Below are 26,318 nucleotides of genomic sequence, written 5' to 3'. Positions count from 1 at the left end.
AGGAAACTTTAAACCTTCTCAATGTGCCATTAACATGGCAAAGGAAGAATTTTATATAGCACTAAGAAAGATGAAAAGCCTAGTAGAAAAATGGGCTATGAATAAGAATAGGTAGTCCTCCAAAAGAAAAAAAGAAAAAAGGTGTCTCTCACTCATAATTAAAGAAATTGGAAACCAAAAAAAGGATATAGTTTTCTCAACCACAACTGACTGGAAAACAGTTTGCTAATACTGAGACTAGTCAAGGACATAGCGAAACAAGCACAAATCATATACAACATTGAAACTATAAACTGGATCAATCTTGATCTTGATTTTAAAAGAAAATACTTTATGGAAGTATACTAGTATGATTTTCCCTGTGGATATACTCAGATGGTAACAGATACACACAAAGATGTTTTTATAAGCACTGTCTATAATAGCCAAAAAAAAAAAAATCAAAGGAGAATAGGTAAATTACAGTCATCCACAGAACACTGTGCACATTCACAGAACTAAAAACATTAAAGAAGTTGACATTCAACAATAGAATGTTCATAAAAACTGGCCACATGGAAGGACAAAATGCATTCAACAATTTCAAAAATCAATATCATATACACAAAATTCTCTAATTGCAATGCAATCAAATTGGAAGTTACCAAAAGAAAGACAAATACCGTATATTTTCAATTATACGTGAAATCTAAAAAACAAAACAAGCAAACAAATACACAAAACAGAAAAGAGTAACAGATACAGAAAACAAATAGTGGTTTGCCAGATGGGAGAGGGGTGGGGGAAGGTACGAAATAGCTGAAGGTGATTAAGAGGTACGAACTACCAGTTATAAAATAAATAAGTTACAGGGATGTAATGTATAGCACAGGGAATATAGTCACTGTCTTATACTAACTTTGTATGGTGTGTAACCCAAAAAAAATCAAATCACTGTTATACACCTGAAACTAATATGGTATTATAACTCAAGTATACTTCAATTTTAAAAAATTAGAAATTATTAAATACAAAAAAAACTTGATTAAAATCCTCTTACATTTGGAAATGTATTTCTAAAACACTTCTATACAACATAGCGCAAAGAAAAAAATTACAATGGAACTTTAGAAATACTTAGAATTGTATGATAAAAATGACATATATCAGAACTTAAATTTTTATACAAAAAAAGGAACTCAAAAGAAAGAACTCAAAATTAATGAGCTAAACAGCCATCTCAACTAGTAAGAATGTTAGAAAAAGAACAAAATAAATCACACAAAAGTAAAGGAGGAAAAAAATGGTAAGAGCAGAAATTAATGAAATAGGAAACAAACATATAATAGCGCTCAACAAAACCAAAACCTAGCTCTTCAGGAAACCAATAACCCACTTTAGGATGAAGGACACACATAGACTGAAAGTGAGGAGATGGAAAAAAAATATTTCATGCAAATGAAAATGACAAGAAAGTGGGGGTAGCAATACTCGTATCAGACAAAATCAACTTTAAAACAAAAGCCATAAAGAAAGCTAAAGGAAGACACTATATAATGATAAAAGGATCAACACAAGAAGAGGATATTACACTCATTAACATATATACAGCCAATACAGGAGCACCTAAATACATAAAACAACTACTAACAGACATAAAGGGAGAAATGGATGGGAATACAATAGTAGTAGGAGACTTTAACACCCCACTGACATCAATGGACAGATATTCCAGACTGAAGATCAGTAAGACAACAGAGATCCTAAATGACACAATAGAACAGTTAGACTTAATTGATATTTTCAAGACATTACGTCCAAAATATATACATATTACACATTCTTTCCAAGCGCACATGGAACATTCTCTAGGTTAGACCCACACCAGGACACAAAACAAGCCTCAACATATTTTAGATGACAGAAATTATTTCAAGCATCTTTTCTGACCACAATGGCATGAAACTAGAAATCAACCACAGAAAGAGAAACAAGAAAAGAACAATTACAAGGAGACTAAACAACATGCTACGACAAAAACCAATGGGTCAACAATGAGATCAAAGAGGAAATTTTAAAAATACCTTGAGACAAATGACAATGAAAACACAAACACACAAAATCTAAGAGGGAAGTTTATTGTGATATAGGCCTTCCTCAAAAAACAAGAAAAACTCTCAAACAAGCAACCTAACCCACCACCTGAAAGAATTAGAAAAAGAAGAACAAAAACTACAGTCACAAGAAGGAGAGAAATAATATAGATCAAAGACGAAATAAATAAACCAGAGATTAAAAAAACAATAGAAAAAAAATCAATAAAACCAAGATCTGGTTTTTTTGAAATGATAAACAAAATCAAGAAACCTCTGGCCAGGCTCACCAAGAAGAAGAGACAGAGGACCCAAAATAAACAAAGTAAGAAATGAAGAGGATAAATACCAACTAACACTGCAGAAATACAAAAAAAAAAAAAATAAGAGAATACTATAGACAATTATATGCCAACAAATTGGACAACCTAGAAGAAATGGACAAGTTTCTAGAAACATACAGCCCACCAAAACTGAATCAAGAAGAAACAGATAATTTGAACAGACTGATCACTAGATGTGAAATAGAAACTGTAATTTAAAAACTCCCTGCAAACAGAAGTCCAGGACTGGATGGCTTCACTGAAGAATTCTACCAAACATACAAAGAAGAACTTGTACCAATCTTTCTCGAACTCTTCCAAAAGAATGAGAAGAGGGAATACTCCCAAAGTGATTTTATGAAGCCACCATCACCCTGATACCAGACAAAGACATTACCAAAAAAGAAAATTACAGGCTAGTACCTTTGACAAATATAGATGCAAAAATTCTCAACAAAGTATTAGCAAACCGAATCCAAACAACACATAAAAAGGATCATACACATCAAGCTGGATTCATCCCAGGGTCACAAGAATGGTTCAACACATGCAAAATCAATGTGATACACCACACCAACAAAACAAAAGACAAAAACCACATGATCATCTCAATAGACTCAGAAAAAGCATTTGATAAAATTCAACATCCATTCATGATTAAAAAACTCTTACCAAAGTGGGTATGGAGGGAACATATCTAAGCATAACAAAAGCTATTTATGACAAACCCACAGCCAACATAATACTCAACAGTGAAAAACAAAGCCTTCACGCTAAAATTTGGAACAAGACAAGTATGCCCACTCTCACCACTTCCATTCAACATAGTATTGAAAGTCCTAGCCACAGCAATCAGACAAGAAAAATAAAAGATATCCAAATTGGAAAGGAAGAGGTAACACTGTCATTATATGCAGATGACATAATATATATATAGAACACCCTGAAGACTCCACACAAAAACTAGTAGAACTGATAAACAAATTCAGCAAAGTAGCAGGATACAAGATTAACATACACAAATCTGTTGCATTTCTTTACACTAACAATGAAATATCAGAAAGGGAAAGTTTAAAAAAAAATCCCTTTTCAAATTGCATCAAAAACTCCTAAAAGAGAACACAGGCAAAACATTCTCTGAGATAATCTTACCAATGTTTTCTTAGATCACTCTCCCAAGTCAATAGAAATAAAAGCAAAAATAAGCAAATGGGACTTAATCAAACTTACAAGCTTTTGCACAGCAAAGGAAACCATAAACAAAATGAAAAGACAACCTATGGACTGGGAGAAAATATTTGCTGATGATGTGACCGACCAGGGATTAATTTTCAAACAGCTCATACAAACAACTCAATAACAAAAAAACAAACAACCCAATCAAAAAATGAGCAGAAGACCTAAATAGACATTTCTCCAAAGGAGACATACAGATGGCCAATAGGCACATGAAAAGATGCTCAACATTGCTAATTATCAGAGAAATGCAAATCAAAACTATAATGAGGCATCACTTCACATGGGTCAGAATGGCCATCATTTAGAAGTTTACAAATAATAAATGCTGGAGAGGGTGTGCAGAAAAGGGAACCCTCCTACACTGCTGGTGGGAATGTAAATTGGTGCAGCCATTCTGGAAAACAGTATGGAGGTTCCTTAAAAAACTAAAAATAAAGTTACCATATGATCCAGCAATCTCACTCCTGGGCATATATCTGGAGGAAACTCTAATTCAAAAAGATACATACACCCCAATGTTCACAGCAGCACTATTTACAATAGCCAAGACATGGAAGCAACCTAAATGTCCATCAACAGATGAATGGATAAAGAAGATGTGGTATATATGTACAATGGAATACTGCTCAGTCATAAAAAAGACTGAAATAATGCCATCTGCAGCAACATGGATGGACCCAGAGATTATCATACTAAGTGAAATCAGAAAAAGAAAGACAAATATCATATGATATCACTTATATGTGAAATCTTAAAAAAATGATACAAATGAAATTATTTACAAAACAAACAGATTCACAGACATAAAAACAAATGTATGGTTACCAAGGGGAAAAGGGGAGGGAGAGATAAATTAGGAGATTAGCAGATACAAACTACTATATATAAAATAGACAACAAGGTCCTAGTGTATAACACAGGGAACTATATTCAATATCTTGTAATAAACTATAATGGAAAAGAATCTGAAAAGAACATATATATGTATACATATGTATAACTGAAACACTTTGCTGTATACCAGAAACTAACACAATATTGTAAGTCAACTATACTTAAATTAAAAAAAAATTTTTTTAAAGAAACCAATAAAGACTTGCCAGAGTGACAAATCACTAGAAGTCTGATAGAGGCAGGGGGAAGGGAAAGAAAGAAAAGACATAAATGAACAGTATTTGGAATTTTTTTAAAAAGGAAATAACCTCAAAAACAGTGGGAGGTGTTGTTAAATGGATATAAGGTTTCAATTATGTAAGATAAAAAAGTTTCTAGAGTTCTGCTGAACACTGTGCTTGTAGTTAACAGTAACACTATACACTTAAAAGTTTAAGAGAATAACTCTCTTGTTATATGCTTTTTACCACAATAAAAAAATAAAAATTACCATGAACAACTTTATACTACTAAATTTACAACTTAAACAGAAAAGTTCCAAGAAAATTAACTCATCAAAACAGACTCAAGAAGCAATAAAAACAAACTAAATTGTCCTACAGAACCTGAACCAGTACTTAAATCTCTGCATCACACTTAAATGTAGTTTCACAGGTGAATTCTACCAAACTCTCAAAGAACAAATCATTCCAATGTCATACAAGTCCACCAGAAAACAGGAAGAGGAATTATTCCCCAACTCATTCCACAAGGCCATCGTAATTTTGATAAGACAAGACAGAAGAAAATTATAAACCCCTCTTACTCATAAGTAGATACAAAATCTCAAAACCACATATTAGCAAATCAAGCCCAACAGTAACTGAACAGATAAAACACTATGACCAAGTTGGGTTTATTCCAATATGCAAGGGTATTTTAACATCAGAACATCTAAAAAGGTAATTAACAACCTTAACAGATTAGAAAAGAAAAAACTAATTATCTCCACAGATTAAAGTAAATAATACAATTCAACACCATTCACGACTGAAAACATATACTTAGCAAACAAGGAAAAAAAGAGATGTTCACAGCAGCTTTGTTCATACAATAAAAAAGGAAACAACTCAAATGTGCACCAAGAAACGAATTAAAATATGTGGTATAGTCACACAACAGAGTTTTACATACACTGTGTTCTATATTATATAGTATTATATATATGGTAGATTCACACAGCAGAGTATAATTATAAATGAACTACAACAATTGGCAACACAGATAAACCTTAGAAAGAATACTGAGTGAAAAATCCAAATTGCAGAACAAAAACTATTTATGGTACAGTACCATTTTTGTAAAACTTAAAGAAGCAAATTTAAATATAGTGTTTGGGGAGACATACGTATGTGATAAAGCTTTTTTTTGAAAAGGAAGAGAAAGAAACAACGCAGGATGGGGACTGGACAACAGAATAGGGAAATAATACATAAACAATATAACAGTATTAGTAGTGTTCTTAAAAATGGGTGGTAGTTCAAAACATTTATGAAGCTTTATAATTTGCAAATGTGACATTTTTAATACAGTAGGTATTTCTTTTTATAAAAAGGTCTTCAATAAAGGTTCTATCAATAAAATAAAGTCACAAGGTAACAATTATTCTTTGAATTCTTACTCTCACTAGTTGCCACATATTAGACAGGGTAAAAAAAAACTTCCAAAAATAAAAAATGCTAAAAAACATTTAAGTCACATATCCCTCTTCTGTAAGTCCCTCCTCTAGCTGTATTCTGGCATCACACTAGCTATATTCTGGGCATCACAATTCATACTAGTTTCCTTCTCTCTTGATGAGGCTAAACATTTCATCAAGTAACCGAAAGGCTTCTGAGTTCCAGGTAGTAGTAAATAGGTAAAGCTCAGATGCTCTCAGACGATGGAAAGCTCAAAGCCAACTTAAGAAGATCTATTCAAAAATCTAACTGCTCCAACATTCAATGGACTCCTCATGAGGGAAGTACCAATTTCAGCATCACAGTAAGAAGTAGCTTTGCTTTTGGTAAAGAGGAAAGGGAAGGGGACATTACAAGGACAAGAACATTCCAGGCAAGGACACAGCCAGAAAAATTAACAATTTTCCAAACACTAGCTTCTAATGTTTGCCAGGCTCTCCCCAAATATACAAGATGAGAATAGCCATGCCTTAGCTGGCTCAAATTTTAAAGCTATGCTGTATCATACAATAGTGCCTAGCCTCATGTGACTATTTAACTTCAAAATTAATTAAAATTAAATAGAATCAAAAATTCAGTTACTCGGTTGCACTAGTCATGTTTCAAGTGCTCAACAGTCAAATATAACTTGTGGTTCAACAGCCAAATGCAGTACAACTAGAGAATATCTGCATCATTGCAGAAAGTCCTAATGAACAGCACTGGTCTAAGACTGGTAGTTCCCAAGCTGTATCACTAAGACATAAATGGGAAAAGGAATAAAGTACTCACTCATTCTCTATCTTGAATCAACATATAAAGCAAATGTTGCAATGGTACTCAAATACCTAAGCAAGTAACTTGTGTATAAGAAATGGCAAGCCCTTAGAGTCAACAGGAAATGTTTTAGGCTCAAGAAACAGACTAACATACCTTTCAATCAACTAAAGTTTCTGTATACTCTTCCCAAGATTTCCTGTCTCTGTTAGAAATCAGAATAGTAGTTACTCCTGACAGAGGGATTGTGCCTTGAAGGGAGACACAGGAGGGCTTCTAGGGTTCTCTTATAATGCATTGTTTCTTGATCTGGGTGCTGGTTACAAGGGAGTGTTCAGCTTGTAAAACTCCAGTGACCTGTACATTTATGATATGTATATTACTTAATTAAAAATACTGAATCTGTGTGTACACTATGCTTCAATAAAAAAAAATTATTTAGTTAAGAAGAACCTGGCCTGGCCTAGACACTTCTGTGGACAAATTCTACTAAACTTATAAAAAGCAGGTAATTTCCATGTTCCAGAGCTTATTTTTCTTTTAAATGAAAAGCCTGAAAACAGAATCAAATGAGAACAACTTAAGAAAACTACAGGCCAATCTTATATAATTCAAAAAGTGCTAAATAAAACACCTAATTTCATCCAATACTGCAATAAAATAACTATATTTATCCAAGGAATGAATTTATCCTAGAAACTTATCCTAGGAACACAGTTAGTTCAAGTTAAAAAAAAAAAAATCCAACTGATATAACCACTATGGAGAACAGTATGGAGATGCCATAAAAAACTAAAAATAGAATTACTGTATGACCCAACAATCCCAACACTGGGCATATACCCAGAGAAAACCATAATTCAAAAAGACACATGCACCCTAATGTTCACTGCAGCACTATCTGCAACAGTCAGGACATGGAAGCAACCTAAATGTCCATCAACAGAGGAATGGATAAAGAAGATGTGGTACATATATATAATGGAATATTACTCAGCCATAAAAAGGAATGAAACGGGGTCATCTGTACAGACACGGATGGACCTAGAGATTGTCACACAGAGTGAAGTAAGTCAGAAAGAGAAAAACAAACATTGTATATTAACACATATATGTGGAATCTGAAAAAACTGGTATAGATGATCTTATTTACAAAGCAGAAATAGAGACACAGACGTAGAGAACAAACATATAGATACCAAGGGGGAAAAGGGGAGGTGGGATGAATTGGGAGATTGGGATTGACATATATACACTATTGATACTATGTATAAAATAGATAACCAATGAGAACCTACTATGTAGCACAGGGAACTCTACTCAATGCTCTGTGGTGACCTAAATGAGAAGAAAATCCAAAAAAGAGGGAATATATGTATACATATAGCTGATTCACTCTGCTGTACAATATAAACTAACACAATATTGTAAAGCAACTATACTCCAATAAATAAATAAAATCTAAATAAATTAATTTTAAAAATAAAATAGAAAATCCATTTATTTCCCTACACTAACATATTTAAAGAAGAAAATCAACAGAAATCAGTAATTCCAAAAAAAAAAGCACTGGCTAACTTTCAACTGCCATTCCTGAACAAAACTAATAGTCAAGCAAAAAGGAAAGAAACTTCCTTGGCATGATTGAAAAAAAAATTAACAGAAGCCTAAAGCAAACATTACACTTTAATTATAAAAACTGTGGCGCATTCCACTGAAATGAGGAAAAGCCTAAATGCTTGTTACTTCTACTACTATTCAATGAATGGTAGATTTGTCCAGTGCTTCAAGACAAAAAAAAAAAAAAAGAACAAAATTGTATGAGATGAAATCTGCATCACACATCATGAGGGAAGAGACAGAATGCTTAACAGATGGTGCCGGGAAAACTGGGTTACCACATGCAGATAAAATGATCTCTATTTCACACCATATTCAAAAGGATGGATTCAACTGTACACTTAAAAATTGTTAAGATGAGAGAACTTATTCAACTTGATAAAGTATAGCTAAAAAAACCCTATAGCTAACATCATACTTAATAATGAGAAACTCAAAAGTTTTCCCACTAAGATCAGGTATAAAGCAAGGATGTGCCCTCTCATCACTCCTTTTCAACATCATACTGGAAGTTCTATCTAAAAAGTATACATATTGGGAAGGAAGACATATGACATAAAACTGTCTTTTTTCACAAATGACATGATCATCAATGCAGACAACCCAAAAGAACTGACAAAAAAACCTCCTGGAATTAACGTGCAATTTCAGCAAGGTTGGAGGATACAAGGTTATTACACAAAAGTTAACTGCATTCCTACACACCAGCAATGAACAAATAGAATTTGAAATTAAAAACACATTACCATTTACATTAACACCCCAAAAAATGAAACTGTTGGGTATAAACCTAACAAAATATGTAGATCTATATGTGGGAAACTATAAAACTCTGGTTAATGAAATCAAACAAAAACTAAATAAACTGAGAGATAATTCCACATTCATGGATAGGAAGACTCCATACTGTCAAGATGTCAGTTCTTCCCAACTTGATCTATAAGTTCAATATCAATCAAAATTGCAGCAAGTTATATATTTTGTGGATATCAACAACTGATTTTAAAGTTTATATGGAAAGACAAAAGACCCAGAATAGCCAACACAATGCTGAAGGAGAACAAAGTTGGAGGTCTGACACTACCCAACTTCAAGACTTACTATAGGGCTTCCCTGGTGGCGCAGTGGTTGAGAATCTGCCTGCCAATGCAGGGGACACGGGTTCGAGCCCTGGTCTGGGAAGATCCCACATGCCACGGAGCAACTAGGCCCGTGAGCCACAACTACTGAGCCTGCGCGTCTGGAGCCTGTGCTCTGCAACAAGAGACACTGCAATAGTGAGAGGCCCGCGCGCCGCGATGAAGAGTGGCCCCCGCTTGCCGCAACTGGAGAAAGCCCTCGCATAGAAACGAAGACCCAACACAGCCAAAAATAAATAAATAATAAATAAATAAATTTAAAAAAAAATAGAATCTAGGCAATAAAATAAAGTCTAACCTTTAAAAATAAAAGACTTACTATAAAGCTATAGTAACCAGGCCAGTGTGGTATTAGCAAAATAACTAACAAATAGATCAATGGAACAGAACAGAGAGCCTAGAAATAGACCCACATTAATATAGTCAACTGATCTTTGACGAAAGAGCAAAGGCAATAAAACGGAGCAAAGAAAATCTTTTCAACAAATGGTGTTGGAACAACTGGACATCCACATGATATTAAAAGAAAAGAATCTAGAGCAGACCTTACACCCTTCACAAAAATTAACTAAAAATGGATCACAGACCTAAATGTAAATGCAAAACTATAGAACTCCTAGAATATAACATAGGAGAAAATCTAGATGACCTTGAGAATGACAATGGCTTTTTAGATACAACACCAAAGGCATAATCCATGAAAGAAATAATTGATAAGCTGGACTTCACTAAAATTAAAAATTTCTCTGTGAAAGATAATGTCAAGTAAATGAGAAGACAACCCACACACTGGGAGAAGATATTTGCAAAAGACATGTCTGATAAAAGAGTGTTATCCAAAATAAACAACTCTTAAAATTCAACAATAAGAAACCCAATTAAAAAATGGGTCAAAGACCTTAACAGTCACCTCATCAAAGAAGAATATAGGACAAATAAGCATATGGAAAGATGCTCCACATGATAGGACATCAGAGAAATGCAAATTAAAACAATGAGATGCCACTATATACCTATTAGAATGGCCAAAATCCATAACACTGACAACACCAAATGCTGAGGAGGATGTGGAGCAACAAGAACTCTCATTTATTGCTGGTGGGAATGCAAAATGGTACAGACACAATTTGGAAGACAGTCTGGTTGCTTCTTACAAAAATAAACATACTCTTAACCATACCATCCAGCAACTGTGCTCCTTGGTATTTATCCAAAGGAGTTAAAAACTTACGTCCACACAGAAACCTGCACATGGATGTTTCTAACAGTTTTATTCATAACTGCCAAAACGGAAGCAACCAAGATGTCCATCAGTAGGTGAATGTTTAAAAAAAAAAACAAAAAACCTGGGGTACATTCTGACAATGGAATGTTACTCCATACTAAAAAAAAAAAAAAAAAAAAAATGACCTATCAAGCCATGAAAAGACATGGAGGAAGCTTAAATGCATATTACTAAGTGAAAGAAGCCAATCTGAAAAGGCCACATACTGTATGATTCCAGCTATATGACCTTCTGGAAAAAGCAAAACTACGGAGACAATAAAAAGATCACTGGTTGCTAGGAGTTGAAGGAGAGGGCAGGGATGAATGGGTGGAGCATGGAGGATTTTTAGAGCAGTAAAAATATTCTGTATGATACTATAATGGTGGATACATGTCATTACACATTTGTGCAAACCCACAGAATATACAACACAATGAGTGAACCATAATGTAAACTATGGACTTTGGGTAATAATGATGTGCCAACGTAGATTCATCAATTGTAACAAATGTACTACTCTGGTGGGGGGGTTGGTAGTTGGGGAAGCAGAGCATGTGTCAGGACAGGGGGTTTATGGGAACTCTATACCTTCCCTTTAATTTTGCTGTGACCCTAGAATTGCTCTAAAAAATAGTTTTTAATCATTTTTTACCTTAAAAAATGATTAAGACAGTAAATTTTATGTTATATTTGTTACCAAGATTTAAAAAAAAAAAAACCTCCACTATCACTGAAGACCCATGGCCCAAGTTGACGAGAAAAACCCTAATGTCAAAGATTCTTTTTTGTGAGCCCTGTATGTACACTCATACTACATATACTATGTCCTGATTTGGCACCCAAATAAATATGGCCATCATGAATTTTTTTAAAAAAGGACAGATTCAGATGAATAAAAGCTAAATGTGAAAGGTAAAACTCTAAAGATAACTTAGGTGGTTACTTTTTTGACACAGAGGTAGGGAAAAGCATCTTAACTAAAAGTGCAAAAGCAAATCAGAAAGCAAAAAAAAAATTAACTTAATGACTTTGAATTAAAATTTTTGATCAATAAGGAATATCATGGACAAAGTTGACAGATAATAAATGGAAGAAGATATTCACAATGTCTAAATCAGAAAAAAGTGTAAAATCTGGAACATACAAAGAATGCCTGCCAATCAACAAGAGAAAGAAAGCAAGCCCAATAGAAAATGGACTAAATATATGATAGGCAACTTACAGAAGTGGAAACCCAAAAAGATAACAAGCATGCATATGAAGAGACAGTTAAGCTAATAAATAATCAGATAAGCGAATTTAAAACAAAGAGATTTTACTATATACCCAATAGGCTGGCTAAAAGCACAAGACTGAATAACAATGTCAATGGAATATAAGAACCCTCATGTCCTACTTATGGGAGTAGAGACTGACATAGCTATTCTGGAAAGCAATTATTAAATATTTAATCAAATTAAGTATATATGCACCCCATGACCCTGTAATTCCTCTCCTGAGTCCATTACCCAAAGAAATTCTCACTTAGACCCACAAAGGGGCATGTAAAAGAATGTTCATCCTTGTGGTGCTGGAGGGGAATAAGGGGTAATTACAGTGTCCATCATGGGGATAGGGAGGAGATAAAACTTGGTGATAAAGTATATGAAATACCATACAGTAGTTAGAAATAACGCAATCAATTATCAATTAGCAATATGTCTTAAACATAGTGGTGGGAGGTAAGAAAAAATTATGAGATCTTCAGCACAGTAACATTTTTCTAAGTTAAAATTACAAGCACACAAAAAAATAGGTACACGTAACAACATATCTTTTAAAACACACACACAAAAAGAATGGCTGCTTCAGGGAAGTAGAGGAATAAGAATTCCCTGACACTTCTAATGGCTAGTCTAGGAAGAATTCAAATCATTCAAAAATGGGTAAAAAAGAAATCAGCAAAGGCAGCATAGGATCTGTACAATACAACAAGGAAAGAGAGAGGAGGGAAGGATGAAACAAGAAATGAGAGCTTAAAAAACTTAAATCCTCTAGAAAAGCACTGCATGATTCCTCTCTAAGAAAACTGCTCTCCCCAACAAAACAGCCTAGCCCTGGCCCAATCACTTAATAGTAGAACCCATCAGTCAAGAAGCTGTGTCCAGGCACAGGGTTGAGTTTTTAATGTTCCACTCCTAAATACAAAAAGGCAGGCAAGGATCACCAGACTTTTGAAGAAAGTCACCCACATGAAACAAAACAAACACAGGGAGAAAGAAGTCTAAGAACCAGCAAAGGGAACAGAAATAACATTCAAATGAAATTATAATAATCCTCAGAGAAAAAAATAAGAAAATAAGTAAAGGGTATGAATTTCAGATTTAAAAGGCCCATTCACTAAGTGTCTTGTATAATAAATAAAAAGTTCCACATCAAGTTACACAATCATAAAATTTTCAGAATACAGAAGACAAAGTAAGATCCTAAAAGCTTCAGAAGAGTTTAGAAAAAGTCATATACAAAGGACCAGAACTCAGATTATCAAACTAAGCAGCATCACTAGTATTTCACATTCAATGAAGATATTATAAAGTTTTAAGGGAAAATTATTTCCAACCTAAAATGTTACTCAAACTAGGAATCAATCTTCTGTTCTGTTTTTATGAATCAATTATGAAAGTAAAGATATTTGCAATCTCTCAAATTTCTTTCCCATGCTTCCTTTCCCAAGAAGCTGCAGGAAAATGGGCTCCACTGAAGTGGGGAGGCAGGGAAATCAAGATAGAAAAAACATGGGATTCAGGGAAAAGAAAAGGTGACACATGGAAGAGGTGAAGGGTAATTCTTGGGATGAGAGGCTAGGGAGGCAAGCTTATCCTGGAGAGGATAGAGGAATCAGGAAAAATGAAACTGATAGATCACTGTATACGTGATAGAAACTAACCATGAATATAGTCTGATGCATATCCATGCTTAGAAAGATGTGTTAAAAACTATGAACATAAATAGATATGAATAGATAGCTGTGGTTCTGGCAGAGGGTTTCGAAGTAAATTAGCAATAGAAACACAGATCAAGTAAACAAAACAAGGTAATGATTAACTCTAGTAAAAACAAAACAGAAGATTGAATAATAAAGGAAATGCAACCATAATATATTACATGGTTCACATATGAATGATATATACACAGCCATGATATAAAAACTGAGTATAGGTTTTTATGCAAAAAGTGTGGTAACTATTAGGAGAGTGGGAAGGGAAGAAGTGTGAGTGGAGTATATAGGGGAAAGGGGGGGAGCTAAATATTGGTATCGGAGAGGGGTTAGATCCAGGACCCACCACCTAATCCCCTCCACCCACCCCCTACCCCCAAGGATACTAAAATCCCTGGGCACACAGGTCCCTCATATAAAATGGTGTAGTCTTTGCATATAACCTAACATCCTCCACATACTTTAAATGATCTCTAGATTACATATAATACCAAATACAATGTAAATGCTATATAAATAGTTGCCAGTGGAGGGCAAATTCAAGTTTTGCTTTTGGGAACTTTCTGGAATTTTTTTCCAAGTATTTTTCATCCATAGTTGGTTGATTCATGCAGAAATCTAAAAAATCAGAGTCGAAAGACCGTCAACAGACACTCGTGGTTAAACCTGGGAGCCAAGATTTCAGTTCATTTTCTTTCTTTTCACAACTATATTTAAGTTTTTCCACTATTTTTTTTGCAATAAGAGTATCTAGGTATTATCTTAGTATAGCATTCATTGGCCTAGTATGTATTTCTGTAATAAGGAAGTCTATTTTCATGAAAAAAAATATTTTACTTAAAAAAGAGCTACCAAAGTATTTGTTATCCAGAAGGTGAGCAGGCAATCTATATTTTTCATTAATTGATTTTATATCATTAGCCTGAACACTCAAGATCTAATGCTAAGAAAAGTCCAGGTTTTTAGCTGGTGGCTACTTCAATCTAGTTTACTGACGATTTCACTACAAAGTCACGTTATACTGTAATATACTATGGACCCAAACTTCCATTCCTTTACAAAAATTATCTTTGACACCTCACAGAACAAGGTTTCTCCTGATTACACAATGATCTATGCATATAGATGTGTTAAGAAGTATAGATTACTTTTACCCAATTTTCTTTTTGGAATACTTCAAGTACACACACATGCATGTGGTTAGCCTTCTGCTGGGGTTTCAGCAGGCAGCAATTGCATAAACTTCTGAGAATCTGAATATTCTATATTAAACCGCTGCGTTTAAATGTTTACAAAAGACAAATGCATCTTGGTAATAGCAAAAGCATTTCTTCTAAACTCAACTTCCTTCTATCAAGAGAATTACTCTAAAAAAAAAAGAGAGAGAGAATTACTCTGAAATTAAGGTGAACATGGGAATTAAATTTGCTTTAACCTGATGAACTCTGATTCTCGAACTCCCGTTCACATTTTTAGAAACTACCTCTCCACAGGTTTTTTCACTTTGGGACAGGCTTCAGTGAGCCAGCAGCTTCCTAGACTATAAAATGTTTTACCTCATCCACTAATTTTTGATGAGAGAAATAAAACTACCTGGTGTCACCAGGCCCTCTCTTGCATCAGAGTAAGACTTAAAAGTAGTAGTTACTCAAATTCATAGAGACTCACAGTAACTCAAATTCATAGAAAGTAAACAGTGATTGCCAAGAGCTGAGGAGACGAAGGACTGGCGAGTTATTGTTTAATGGGCATGAAGTTTCAGTTTGGGAAGATGAAAAAATTCCAGAGGTAGATGGTGGTGATGGCTGCACAGCAATATGAATGTCCTTAATGTCACTGAACTGTACACTTAAAAATGGTTAATACAGTTAATTTTGTGTTAACATGTATTTTACCACAGTAAGAAAAATTGAAGAAAAATAGTAGAAATAGCATTTCAGCCTGCTTTGGACTTCAACAAAATGAAACACTACTGCCATAAGTTTAACTTCCTAGCCCAGGTCCTACCACTTCCACCCATCTTCCCATCCACATCAACTTTATAAAATATGTAGGCGAACCAGATGGAAATAAGTGGTAGGGGAAAACAACAGCTCCCTTATCTTGATTTGTTTCTCTTATTTGCCTAGGACCTCCCCTAAATTTGTTTTCGGATCCCAAAGAAACTCATATTATCTTCATATGAGTTTGGCTTAAATAGTTGTTATCCTGACAGGTCACCACCATTGCAACCTACTTCAACACCTTACAGAGTCCAATCTCCTACTGCCTTATATCAGGAACCCTGACAATTCCCTAAGCAGCCTGAAAGCCAAACATGCAACTTCCAGGTTGGGCAAAGGTTTTACAGCAAACCCACTAAATCAAAGGATACACTCTATAGCACTACACTCTCTCCTCTCTCCTTTCCTTTAGTTGTAAGTGGCTCCCAACCCAAAATATTCAAGCCAGAATGAATTCTCACTAGAAAATTTAGAAAACATCCTCTACAAGACATCTACTAGTCAGCTCCTCATCCACTGGATGAAGCCCTTAACCTAAAAACGGTTTTACCTTTTTGCCTTAACACATACCTGACAATGAAGCTAGAGTCCTGTTAAAAGTGTCTCCATGTGCTCCAGAAGAATACCTATCCTGTAAGAAAAAAGAAAAGACTAGTTTTCTACGGTGAATAATAAAAATGTGTAATCTATCTCACAAATACTACAAAATTTTAACAACTGGGTTTTGTTCAGAACAAAACAATAACAGAATGTAAGATTTTCTGAGTCACTGCATGTTCCTTTATTAATTACTCTAAAACACCTTCACTTTAACATTGTATGTATAGCGTATTAATATATCACTTAAAACACTGGTTAGCGGGCTTCCCTGGTGGCACAGTGGTTGAGAATTTGCCTGCTAATGCAGGGGACACGGGTTCGAGCCCTGGTCTGGGAAGATCTCACATGCTGTGGAGCAACTAGGCCCGTGAGCCACAACTACTGAGCCTGCGTGTATGGAGCCTGTGCTCCGCAACAAGAGAGGCCGCGACAGTGAGAGGCCCGCGCACGGCGATGAAGAGTGGCCCCCGCTCGCCGCAACTAGAGAAAGCCCTCGCACAGAAACGAAGACCCAACACAGCCACAAATTAATTAATTAATTAATTAATTTAAAAAAAAAAAAAACACTGGTCAGCAAACTACAGCCACAAGACAAATCTGGTGGGCTACCAGTTTTTGTAAATAAAGTTTTACTGGAACACAGCCACCCTCAATTCATCTACGTATGTTGATGGCTGCTTTTGCACTACAATAGCAAAGTCGTAACAGAGACCATAAGGCCTTCAAAGTCTCAAATGTTTACTACCTGGCCCTTTATGGAGTTTGCTGACACCCAACTTCAAATAAAACTTTAGCCACCCTACTTGAAAAGCATAATCAAATACTATTATTATATTACTACAATAACCAAAGTAATACATGAATAAATCAATACCTGCCAATACACAATATAGGTTACAGAGTTCAGTATTTTACAGTATACTCATCAAAATTGTACAGAATAAAGTAGAGCACAGAAGGAGAGTGGCAGATAACAATTTCTACAGTAAAGCATTACAGAAATTTATTTTTAAACTTCAATTGTTTTTATATGAAGTGAAACTAATGTACTCACATTTTTAAAAAAAGAATTAATTCTAAAGTGAAGAAAACCTCACTTATGCACTGAAAACTGTTTATCTACAGATGTATCTCGCAGGTGCACTAAAAATCCAATGAACTGGTGGATGCCAGCTACAGGTCAGAATATTCATGGTTAATTTCAATCAAATTTGTCACAGAAATAGTTCAAGATTGCCTTTAATGCTCCCAAATACTGACTGTCCCATTTTCCCTACTTCAGTCTCAAAATTTATTCGCTATTAATACATATGCATTATGCTTGCAATGGTGTAACGACTGTTGGACTCAGAAAATTCATAGCTAAATGTCAAGTTAATTTTGGAACCTTCCAACATTTCTCAGGGTATTCCTGGGTTAATGACAACATGAGTAACATTTTTCTCACTTCTAACTCCTAGGATGTCCTTACCATCATTAAATCTTTATTTCCTCTCAAACAAGCTTCCTCTACTTAAGGCAAAACTTTTGAACAGAGCTCTGAAATTCTTGCACATCAAAATCAGAATTCAATAATTTAAAAACGAAAAGTGACCTAAAATTTACAGATGATACTTTAATTAACTGACTGCATTAGAAGAATCACAATATTTTTTCAAATAAATTCCTTTAAATAAACCCAAAGCTGGAGGGAGTGCACCAAGGTAGGTCTCTTCAGGTAATACTTTTATCTAAAATTTCTTTCACAAAAGACACTAAATGACTTTAAAAACTACCTTTATAAAGCTCAAAAGTCATCCAGTTATTTTTCTGACTTATTAAAAACAGACAATAGAATCCTGGAAATGGCTTGGGCTACAGTAAAAAGCTCCAATTTATGATTACCATAGACATTAAAACAAGAAAAGTAATCCAGTTTTCCCTGTTTAAACTGAAACCCTGAAGACTTTTCTCTCTTTCCTAGTGGCCAAAGTATTACTGGATGAACAGAACCCAAAAAAGGGCTGGTTTTATAAGTGTTATAACACTTTCAGCATTATATAACTGATAAAAAAAAATGAAACACTCTGGCACCAAAGAATCGAAAAATTACTATTATTAGACAATCTTCAGACTGGAATTTAATGTCCCACATACATTCCAAGGCAAATTATAAAAAAAAAATTTTTTTCAACAGAATTCATCTTTCATCATAAAAAATCTTTAATCTTTTTCATTACCTTAAAAATAAATTAACTTCATATTTCCTTCCAGCTATTTTATCACTTCTCTGCTCCTTTGTAGGCAAAATATCTTGTCTACAGTTGCTGCCTCCATTTTCTCATATTCCATTTTTCCTTCACGCCACTCTAGTCTAGCCTCCATCCTTACCTCTGCTCTGAAAAAGCTTATAGTAAGGATATTATGTAATAAAATTACTACTTTTATGTTTCATCCTACCAGAACTCTCAGCAGCATTTGAAACAACAGACTCTCCTTCCTCTTTCCAACATTCTTCTCTGGCTTAAGGAACACACACTCCCCTGGTTTTCCTCTTGCCCCACTGGCCACTCCCTCCTCAATCTCCTTTGCCAGCTCCTCCTCTAATGTTCCTTTAAAGTTGGAGTGCCCCACAGTTCATGGCACAGCCCTCAGCCTATTTTACTCTATCCAACTTTACCCAATCTCACAGCTTTAAATCCCGTTAATATATAGGTAATTCCCAAATTTGTATCTATAGCTCTGATCACTCTCCTAACCAACAAATTCATATAATCTACTGACTGGCATTCTTACTTACATGTTTTCTTAGGTATCTCAAATTGAACACAGCAAATTCAGAATTCTTGATTTTTTTTCCCTCCCAAATTTGTTCATCTTCCACGTATTTCCCATTTCAGTAAAGAGCACCATCATCCATCTAGTTGCTTAAATTTAAAAATGTGGCATCACTCTCTCTTTCATTCCCCATATCCAGCCCATCCAGTCCTATCAGCTCTATGTCCACCACTATCTCCAGGGTCCTCTCCCTCTCCTCCTTTTCTCTTTCCTTCTCGGATTTCATTTTCTACCAATCTTGTCTTATCTCACTGTGCTTCAGCAATACTAGCTATAGCAGATTGAATAATGGCCACTCAATGATATTGTCCTAATTCCTGAAATGTGTAAATCTTATCTTATTTGGAAAAAAGAGATGGAGCAGATATAATTAAGAATTCTGGGACTTTCCTGGCAGTGCAGTGGTTAAGAATCTGCCTGCCAATGCAGGGGACACGGGTTCATGCCCTGGTCTGGGAAGATCCCATATGCCGCGGAGCAACTAAGCCCGTGAGCCACAACTACTGAGCCCACGCGCCCTAGAGCCCGTACTCTGCAACAAGAGAAGCCACCACAATGAGAAGCCCGCGCACTGCAACGAAGAGTAGCCCCCGCTCACCACAACTACAGAGAGCCCGCACGCAGCAACGAAGACCCAACGCAGCCAAAAATTTTTTTAAAAAAAAGAATTCTGAAATGAGGAGATTACCCCAGATTATCACAGTGGGCTCTAAATGTCATCACAAGTGTCCTTATGAGAGGCAAAGGGTATTAACACAAACACACAGAGAAGACCTGTGAAGACAGCAGAAAGAGAGGCAGCCACAAGCCAAGGACTGCCCATAACCACCAGAAGCTGGAAGAGGCATGGATTCTCTCCTAGAGCCTACAGAAGGAAGACAGCACTAGCACTGCTGACACCATGATTTCTAACTTCTGGCCTCCAGAACTGTAAGAGAAATTTTTCTGTTACTGTAAGCCACCTAGTTTGTGGTAATTTGTTACAGCAGCCATAGGAAACTAATAATTGTACTTCCTCCTGTTGCCCTGATACCCCAAGTTTGTTCCCTTCTCTGGATCTTTACACATCATGTCCTATTGGGACTCCTTCAGGTCTCCAGCTCATGAGTCATAGTCTCAGGGAAGCTTTTCCTCTCCACGTGATCTAAATCTACCCCATCCCAATATCTCTCTCTCTCTCTCTTTCTCTCCCTCTCTCCCTCTCCCTCTCTCTCTCTCTCTCTCACACACACACACACACAGAGTTTCCTGATTTTTTTTCATAATATTTTTCACTCTCTATATTTGATTTTCAATGTGCTTATTCTGTCTCTCCCAGTAAAATAGAACATCCATGACAGTGAGCCCCTTATCTATCACGTTCACCACTATCTCCAGCACCAAGTATGGCTCAAATAAAAATGTGCTGGGACTTTCCTGGTGGTGCAGTGGTTAAGAATCTGCCTGCCAATGTAGGGGACATGGGTTCAATCCCTGGTCCGGGAAGATCCCACATGCCGTGGAGCAACTAAGCCCGTGTGCCACACTACTGAGCCTGCGCTCCACAACTACTGACGCCTGTGCACCTAGAGCCTGTGCTCCGCAACAAGAGAAGCCACCACAATGAGAAGCCTCCGCACCACAACGAAGAGTAGCCCCTGCTCACCGCAACTAGAGAAAGCCCACGAAGCAACAATGACCCAACGCAGCCAAAAAAGAAAAATAATAATAATAATAATAATAAAAATGTGCTGAATGAGTCTTAGGTCTTAACATTACCTTATTTATAGAACACTTAGCTATAAAATATTTATAACCTGTTTACCTATCCAAATGAACCAATTGAGAAATTTCAAAATGTTTTAAACATAAGGGTTCTCACAGGTAGCTATAAATAATCTATTTGCATTCTGATGAACACATTTCTTTTTACCTTATACGTACTCTTATTATTTTCAATTCTGGAATATCTTACTTTTTTTTTTTTAGATCTTTTGTCTTTTCAAACAAATGAATACTTCCATTAACATGTTAAGTTGTTTTTTTTAAAACATGGTAGGGTTTTGATCTCAATTACCTGTCAGGTCTGCTACTCAAGCAAACTTATAGCTGGACAGCTTATGAACCTTGAAGATGCCTCTTCCCTGTCCATTCAGGGACCTATGCAGACAGTTCCATGTGTTTCTTCCCCAGCCCTTTAAGGGCCTTTGCAAATATCCTCCATTTTATGCCCAGAATACCCTGAAATGCATCAGAGTACTAAATCAACTTGTACAGAATACCAAGATCTCATCTCCTATTCTAGGTTCCATGTCAAATAAAGCTGAGTTACATTGTCCAAATAAACTGACCAGATAGGTTGCATCAGATAGCATGCCACATAAAATTTAAATTTTGAACAAAATACATCTCTCCTCCTATGATCTAAAACAGAAATTAAAGCTCCCAAATACAGACAATACCATCCTCCATCCCTTCTTCTGATTCATCAGTCCAAGCCAGATCAGCCCCATTCACATTCCCAGTTGAAGTCTGGTCCCCTCTTCAGTTTCTCCAGCAATTGCTGCATGGAGTCATCTTCTAGAATTCATGCAGCTCTTTCAGCGCCTCCAGAGCTAGAGAACTCCAACTCCGAGTGTCATGTATCACACATAGACCTAAGGTTCCAGATGACCTATCATGTCACATAAGAAAGAGCAAAGCACCTCAAAATAGAAACAATAACCAAAGCCCAGGAACAAATATGTCTGTTGCAAACGCTTACAATCTAAGCCCTAATTTCTGTACGTGACAGCATTTTCCAAATAAAAGTTATTTCCCCAAACAAAAACATTTAGCAATCAAAACTCATGTTGACGTTATCAACTGCAGACTATACCACAAACCTACTGTGAGGACAGAGTATATACAGAGAAAAAAGGGGAGAAAACGAAAGACTCTCTGGTTTTAGGTTCTCGTGGGCATCAGCCAACCTCCATCAGTTCACTGGAATCCTTTGGTCATAAACTGCCAATCCTCCTTCAAGAGGATTCACTTTTCTCTATCCCCTGGACTAGCTCGACCAACATTTCTACCACCATTGCAATCTCTTTAGCCTTCTCCTCAGCCTTCTCATACTTTTTTGCCACTCTGCCCTTGACTCCATCATTTAGATTTGGGAGATGAGTGAGAGCACTTTCCTGGGTTTTTATTTGGATGAACATATTGTGTATCTCCCACAACTTGCTCCTATTCAGCATATATGATTTTCTGTGCTCTTGAGTAAGAGACACAGTATCTTCCCACATCTCACTGATGACTAGCAGCAGAAATTGGTGGAAATCTTCCTCAGGCTCCAGCACCTCAACTTCCTTAGGTCTGCCAACCCAATGATGTCCAACCACCACATTTTCCCCTGCTACTTCAGAACTGCAGTATGAACATGAACAAAGAAGCCATGAACTTTACTTTCTTATCTAAACAACTATTATAAACTTTGCTTTTACTGCTTAATAAAATTATAATTGCGGATGGACTAATTATCTCAAGCTGTTTCCACTTTAATCACAAGAGTATCTGCCTTCTGAAATATGCCACAAAAAAGGCAAAAAGATCAGACAGAAGTGATCACTGTGTAGACTTACTCCCACGGTCACCTAACAAGAAACATTACAACTAGCAAGCAAACCCAGTATCCTGTTACAGTCATCATACTCATCCATTCCACCACTCATCCCAACAAGTTTGCATGCAACGTGCAAATGCCTAACCACTGGGATTTCTGGACTGCTGTAACTGTTACATTATCAAATTTCTCTCAACCCCACATCTTTTATTATTCTATCTTCAGGTGGTACACTCACTTCAAAAACTAGAATAGGGAAGTTCTAAGAACTACCAGAACAGTAGCCTGTTAGTTCAAAATTATATAACCATGTATCAATATTAAATCTCCAAATACGGATCCTGAGAAGCATTCAGAAGAGGCTGATCACATAATAAGGACCTAGTGTATAGCATAGGGAACTCTACTCAATACTCTGTAATGACTTATATGGGAATAGAATCTAAAAAAGAGTGGATATATGTATAACTGACTCACTTTGCTATACAGCAGAAGCTAACACAACATTGTAAATCAACTACACTCCAATTTTTAAAAATTAATAAAAAAAAGAAAAGGCTGATCACAGATATTGTTACCAATCCAAGATGGTCTCAGAGCCAATATAAATTGAACAAAAGGGAAGCCCAGCTGTCTCTCGAAATGGAAATTCAATTAGAACAACCAATCAAAATGGTGCCTTTAAAAGAAAATAGGCTGAAGAAAAGACCTCAGATTCTTCCTACATAAAAATGTCATGTATTCATCCTTAGTTTCTACATTTCTTATTCAACCAAGGCAGGCAAACAAAGCCACTGACTGCACCATGTTCCTTCAAGTCAAGTAGGTCAAATAACTAATTGCACAACCAGTATCAGGTGTTAAGTTTGCAGACAAGTGCAAAAAGTTTGCTACAAACTGGCCCCACACAAATAGGTACTAAGAATCATAAGGCAGAAATGTTAACATAAATTAAAATTCAACTCAGTGTGACCAATATCAAGAAACAAAGTATGTTACTGAATAGCACAAAGATTTCCAAAAGGTAAATCTGGAAGCCTGACAGTTGACCATCCTCAATTTCAGACACCCTTTGCAATAACCATGCACAACATGCTACAGTGCAGTAAGTATACTGTTTGAAGAATACTTAGTGAAGACAAAATCTCAGAGTAAGAAAAAATAAAAATTAGACAAGTCCAAGTGGAAGAACATCTGTATCTGTGAGTTAAACTTTGTATTAGAACAAATCTGTTGAGAACCAGGGGAAAAAAGAACCATAAAATATTCTTTGACCAAGTAATTCCATTTTTGAAAAAAATACTCCCAAATTAAAACAAAGAATAAACTGTAGATATTCGTGACAATATTACAGTGAAAAGATAACAACATCTTAAATTCGCACCAACAGAAAATTATTTATGTTATGGTAGCTCTATTCCATGAAATATTATATAACCATTAGAAATTATTTTTAGGAAATTAGTAATATGGAATAGTTAGTGCTGAAGAGTGAAAAAGCTGAAATCAAAAATTATTATTATGTACTATCATTACAATCTATATAAAAACATGTTTGGGAAAAATAGAAGAAAATTTACTAAAAACAGAGCATTTGTGCTAGTGAGCAAGACTGTTAGGTGATTTTTCTCCTCTTTTCCCAATGGTGTTCCAATATTTTTATGATGGGAAGACTATAAAAAGATAACATACAAAAGATGATACTTCTAAAATAAGTCCCAAAACAAGAAACACGATAAATTCAGATTAACATCTTAGGTATTTTAATATAAACTTTATATACATACAGATCAAATCCAGTTGAGACAAATAAAGAATTACTTATCTTATGATTTGGGGTAAATTAAGAATTTCCACTAAGACATCACTTGAAATACAAAGTGTCAGAATTGACTAACATAAACACCAACTGGAAATTCTAAAAGGAAAAAAATCAACTTTTGGAGACATTTTCAAGTACGTAACACTTACGTAAAAGCAACCCGTTAAAATACACTATATTCTAAAGTCTAGAGTCTGTTCATCTTATTAAGTCAATTTTCAAGTCAAAACTGAAATCCAAAAACCCACTCCATAACCCCTTCTTCTGAATTCCAATGTAACTCTTCAAACACCATTGAGAAAAAAGATCTGCTGATTTGTACATTTGAAGATCAAACTGATGTTACCATCTGAATCAGCCTAATGTTTTTATCTTGAGAGCCCTGCTTGTACGAAACCAATTTTCAGAATTCAAAACGTCAACCAAAATCAAATTATATTTTTTCAGTTTTCTATATGACTGTATCTGAGACATTCAACCACATTAGCATAAGCTTGCTTTCACCCACAAGTCCTAAATCATTGAGATTTAAATTAAATTGTTAATATTATTATATACATTTTAGTTTTTAATTATCAAATTACCTCAGACTATTTTATTCTATTTGAGGCTTAGCGTGCCTCTTCATCATTCCCCATGAGATAGTTAATAACAATCACAGGGAGATAAGCACAGCAAACTGTAATTTAAAACTTTCTCACAACAGTGATTTTCAACTTCGATAAAATCAGCAGCATTTAATAACTGCAAACTTTAAATTTTATTACCTTCTCAAATACAGGAACATAGGAAGACATATGAGGTTTGATTATTTCTGCTTCCCAATCTTCATCTCCCATGGTGGCTTCCAGTTCTATTTTCATAAAAATACAAACATGCACATTTAGCCTCAATTAGAATCAGAGAGATCAGAATCGTATCTTTAAAAGCATAAACCCTCATCATTTCACATATACCCCTCCAAACTACTCAACTAAGTGTTGATCCTTCCCAAAAGTTTTTGCAAAAAAAGCAATTAAGTTTTGTTTCTTCCCTAGAGACAGCATTTATGTCCATCCTTTTTCTCTTTAAAAATTAATTGAGCCACTTACCTAATCACTCTAGCAATCACCATGTCCCCACTGATGTTTAGGCTTTCTCCCAAAATCTGCTGATAGAATTTATCTTCTCCATCGAAGGGTCCCCAAACGTCTTATTGTATATTAAGGGGAAGGGAAATTTTTCAGATACTACTCAAGGTTTCTCCCCTCACATGCCTCCCTTCAAAATTAGGTAAGACGTTTAGCTTGAGGTTTTTGACTTAGTTTCTTGCGGGGGGGGGGGGGGAGGGGAGCGGGGAGAATCAAGGCCTCGAAGTTTGGCAGGGAAGGAAGCAGTGGTTCGGTGGCCCAAATACCTCCCACAAAGGACTGGCTTCGCCAAGCAGGATTTATACACAGTGATACTACAACCATCCCTGTTCAGAGAAAAAAACGAGCAGGGGCTGGT

The 26,318-nt window shown here is 35.6% G+C and overlaps 1 protein-coding gene across 3 annotated transcripts in view; it reads right to left on the bottom strand.

Moving 5' to 3' along the window:
• DDX4 (DEAD-box helicase 4) overlaps window positions 1-25,669 on the bottom strand; it is a 65,488-nt gene extending 39,819 nt beyond the window's left edge. For all 3 annotated transcript variants that reach the window (XM_068532859.1, XM_068532880.1, XM_068532869.1), the window contains exons 1-2: window positions 25,598-25,669; window positions 16,579-16,639 (exon numbers count right to left, since the gene is read on the bottom strand). In XM_068532859.1, the coding sequence (XP_068388960.1) occupies window positions 16,579-16,639; window positions 25,598-25,669 (133 nt within the window). The remainder of the gene's footprint in view (window positions 1-16,578; window positions 16,640-25,597) is intronic.
• Between the last annotated feature and the right edge of the window lie 649 nt (window positions 25,670-26,318).

The sequence above is a fragment of the Eschrichtius robustus genome, chromosome 2 (genome assembly GCF_028021215.1).
Source record: "Eschrichtius robustus isolate mEscRob2 chromosome 2, mEscRob2.pri, whole genome shotgun sequence".
Taxonomy (NCBI): Eukaryota; Metazoa; Chordata; class Mammalia; order Artiodactyla; family Eschrichtiidae; genus Eschrichtius; species Eschrichtius robustus.
Note: the sequence above shows the minus strand (reverse complement) of the source record. Positions and strands in the feature narration are given on the sequence as shown.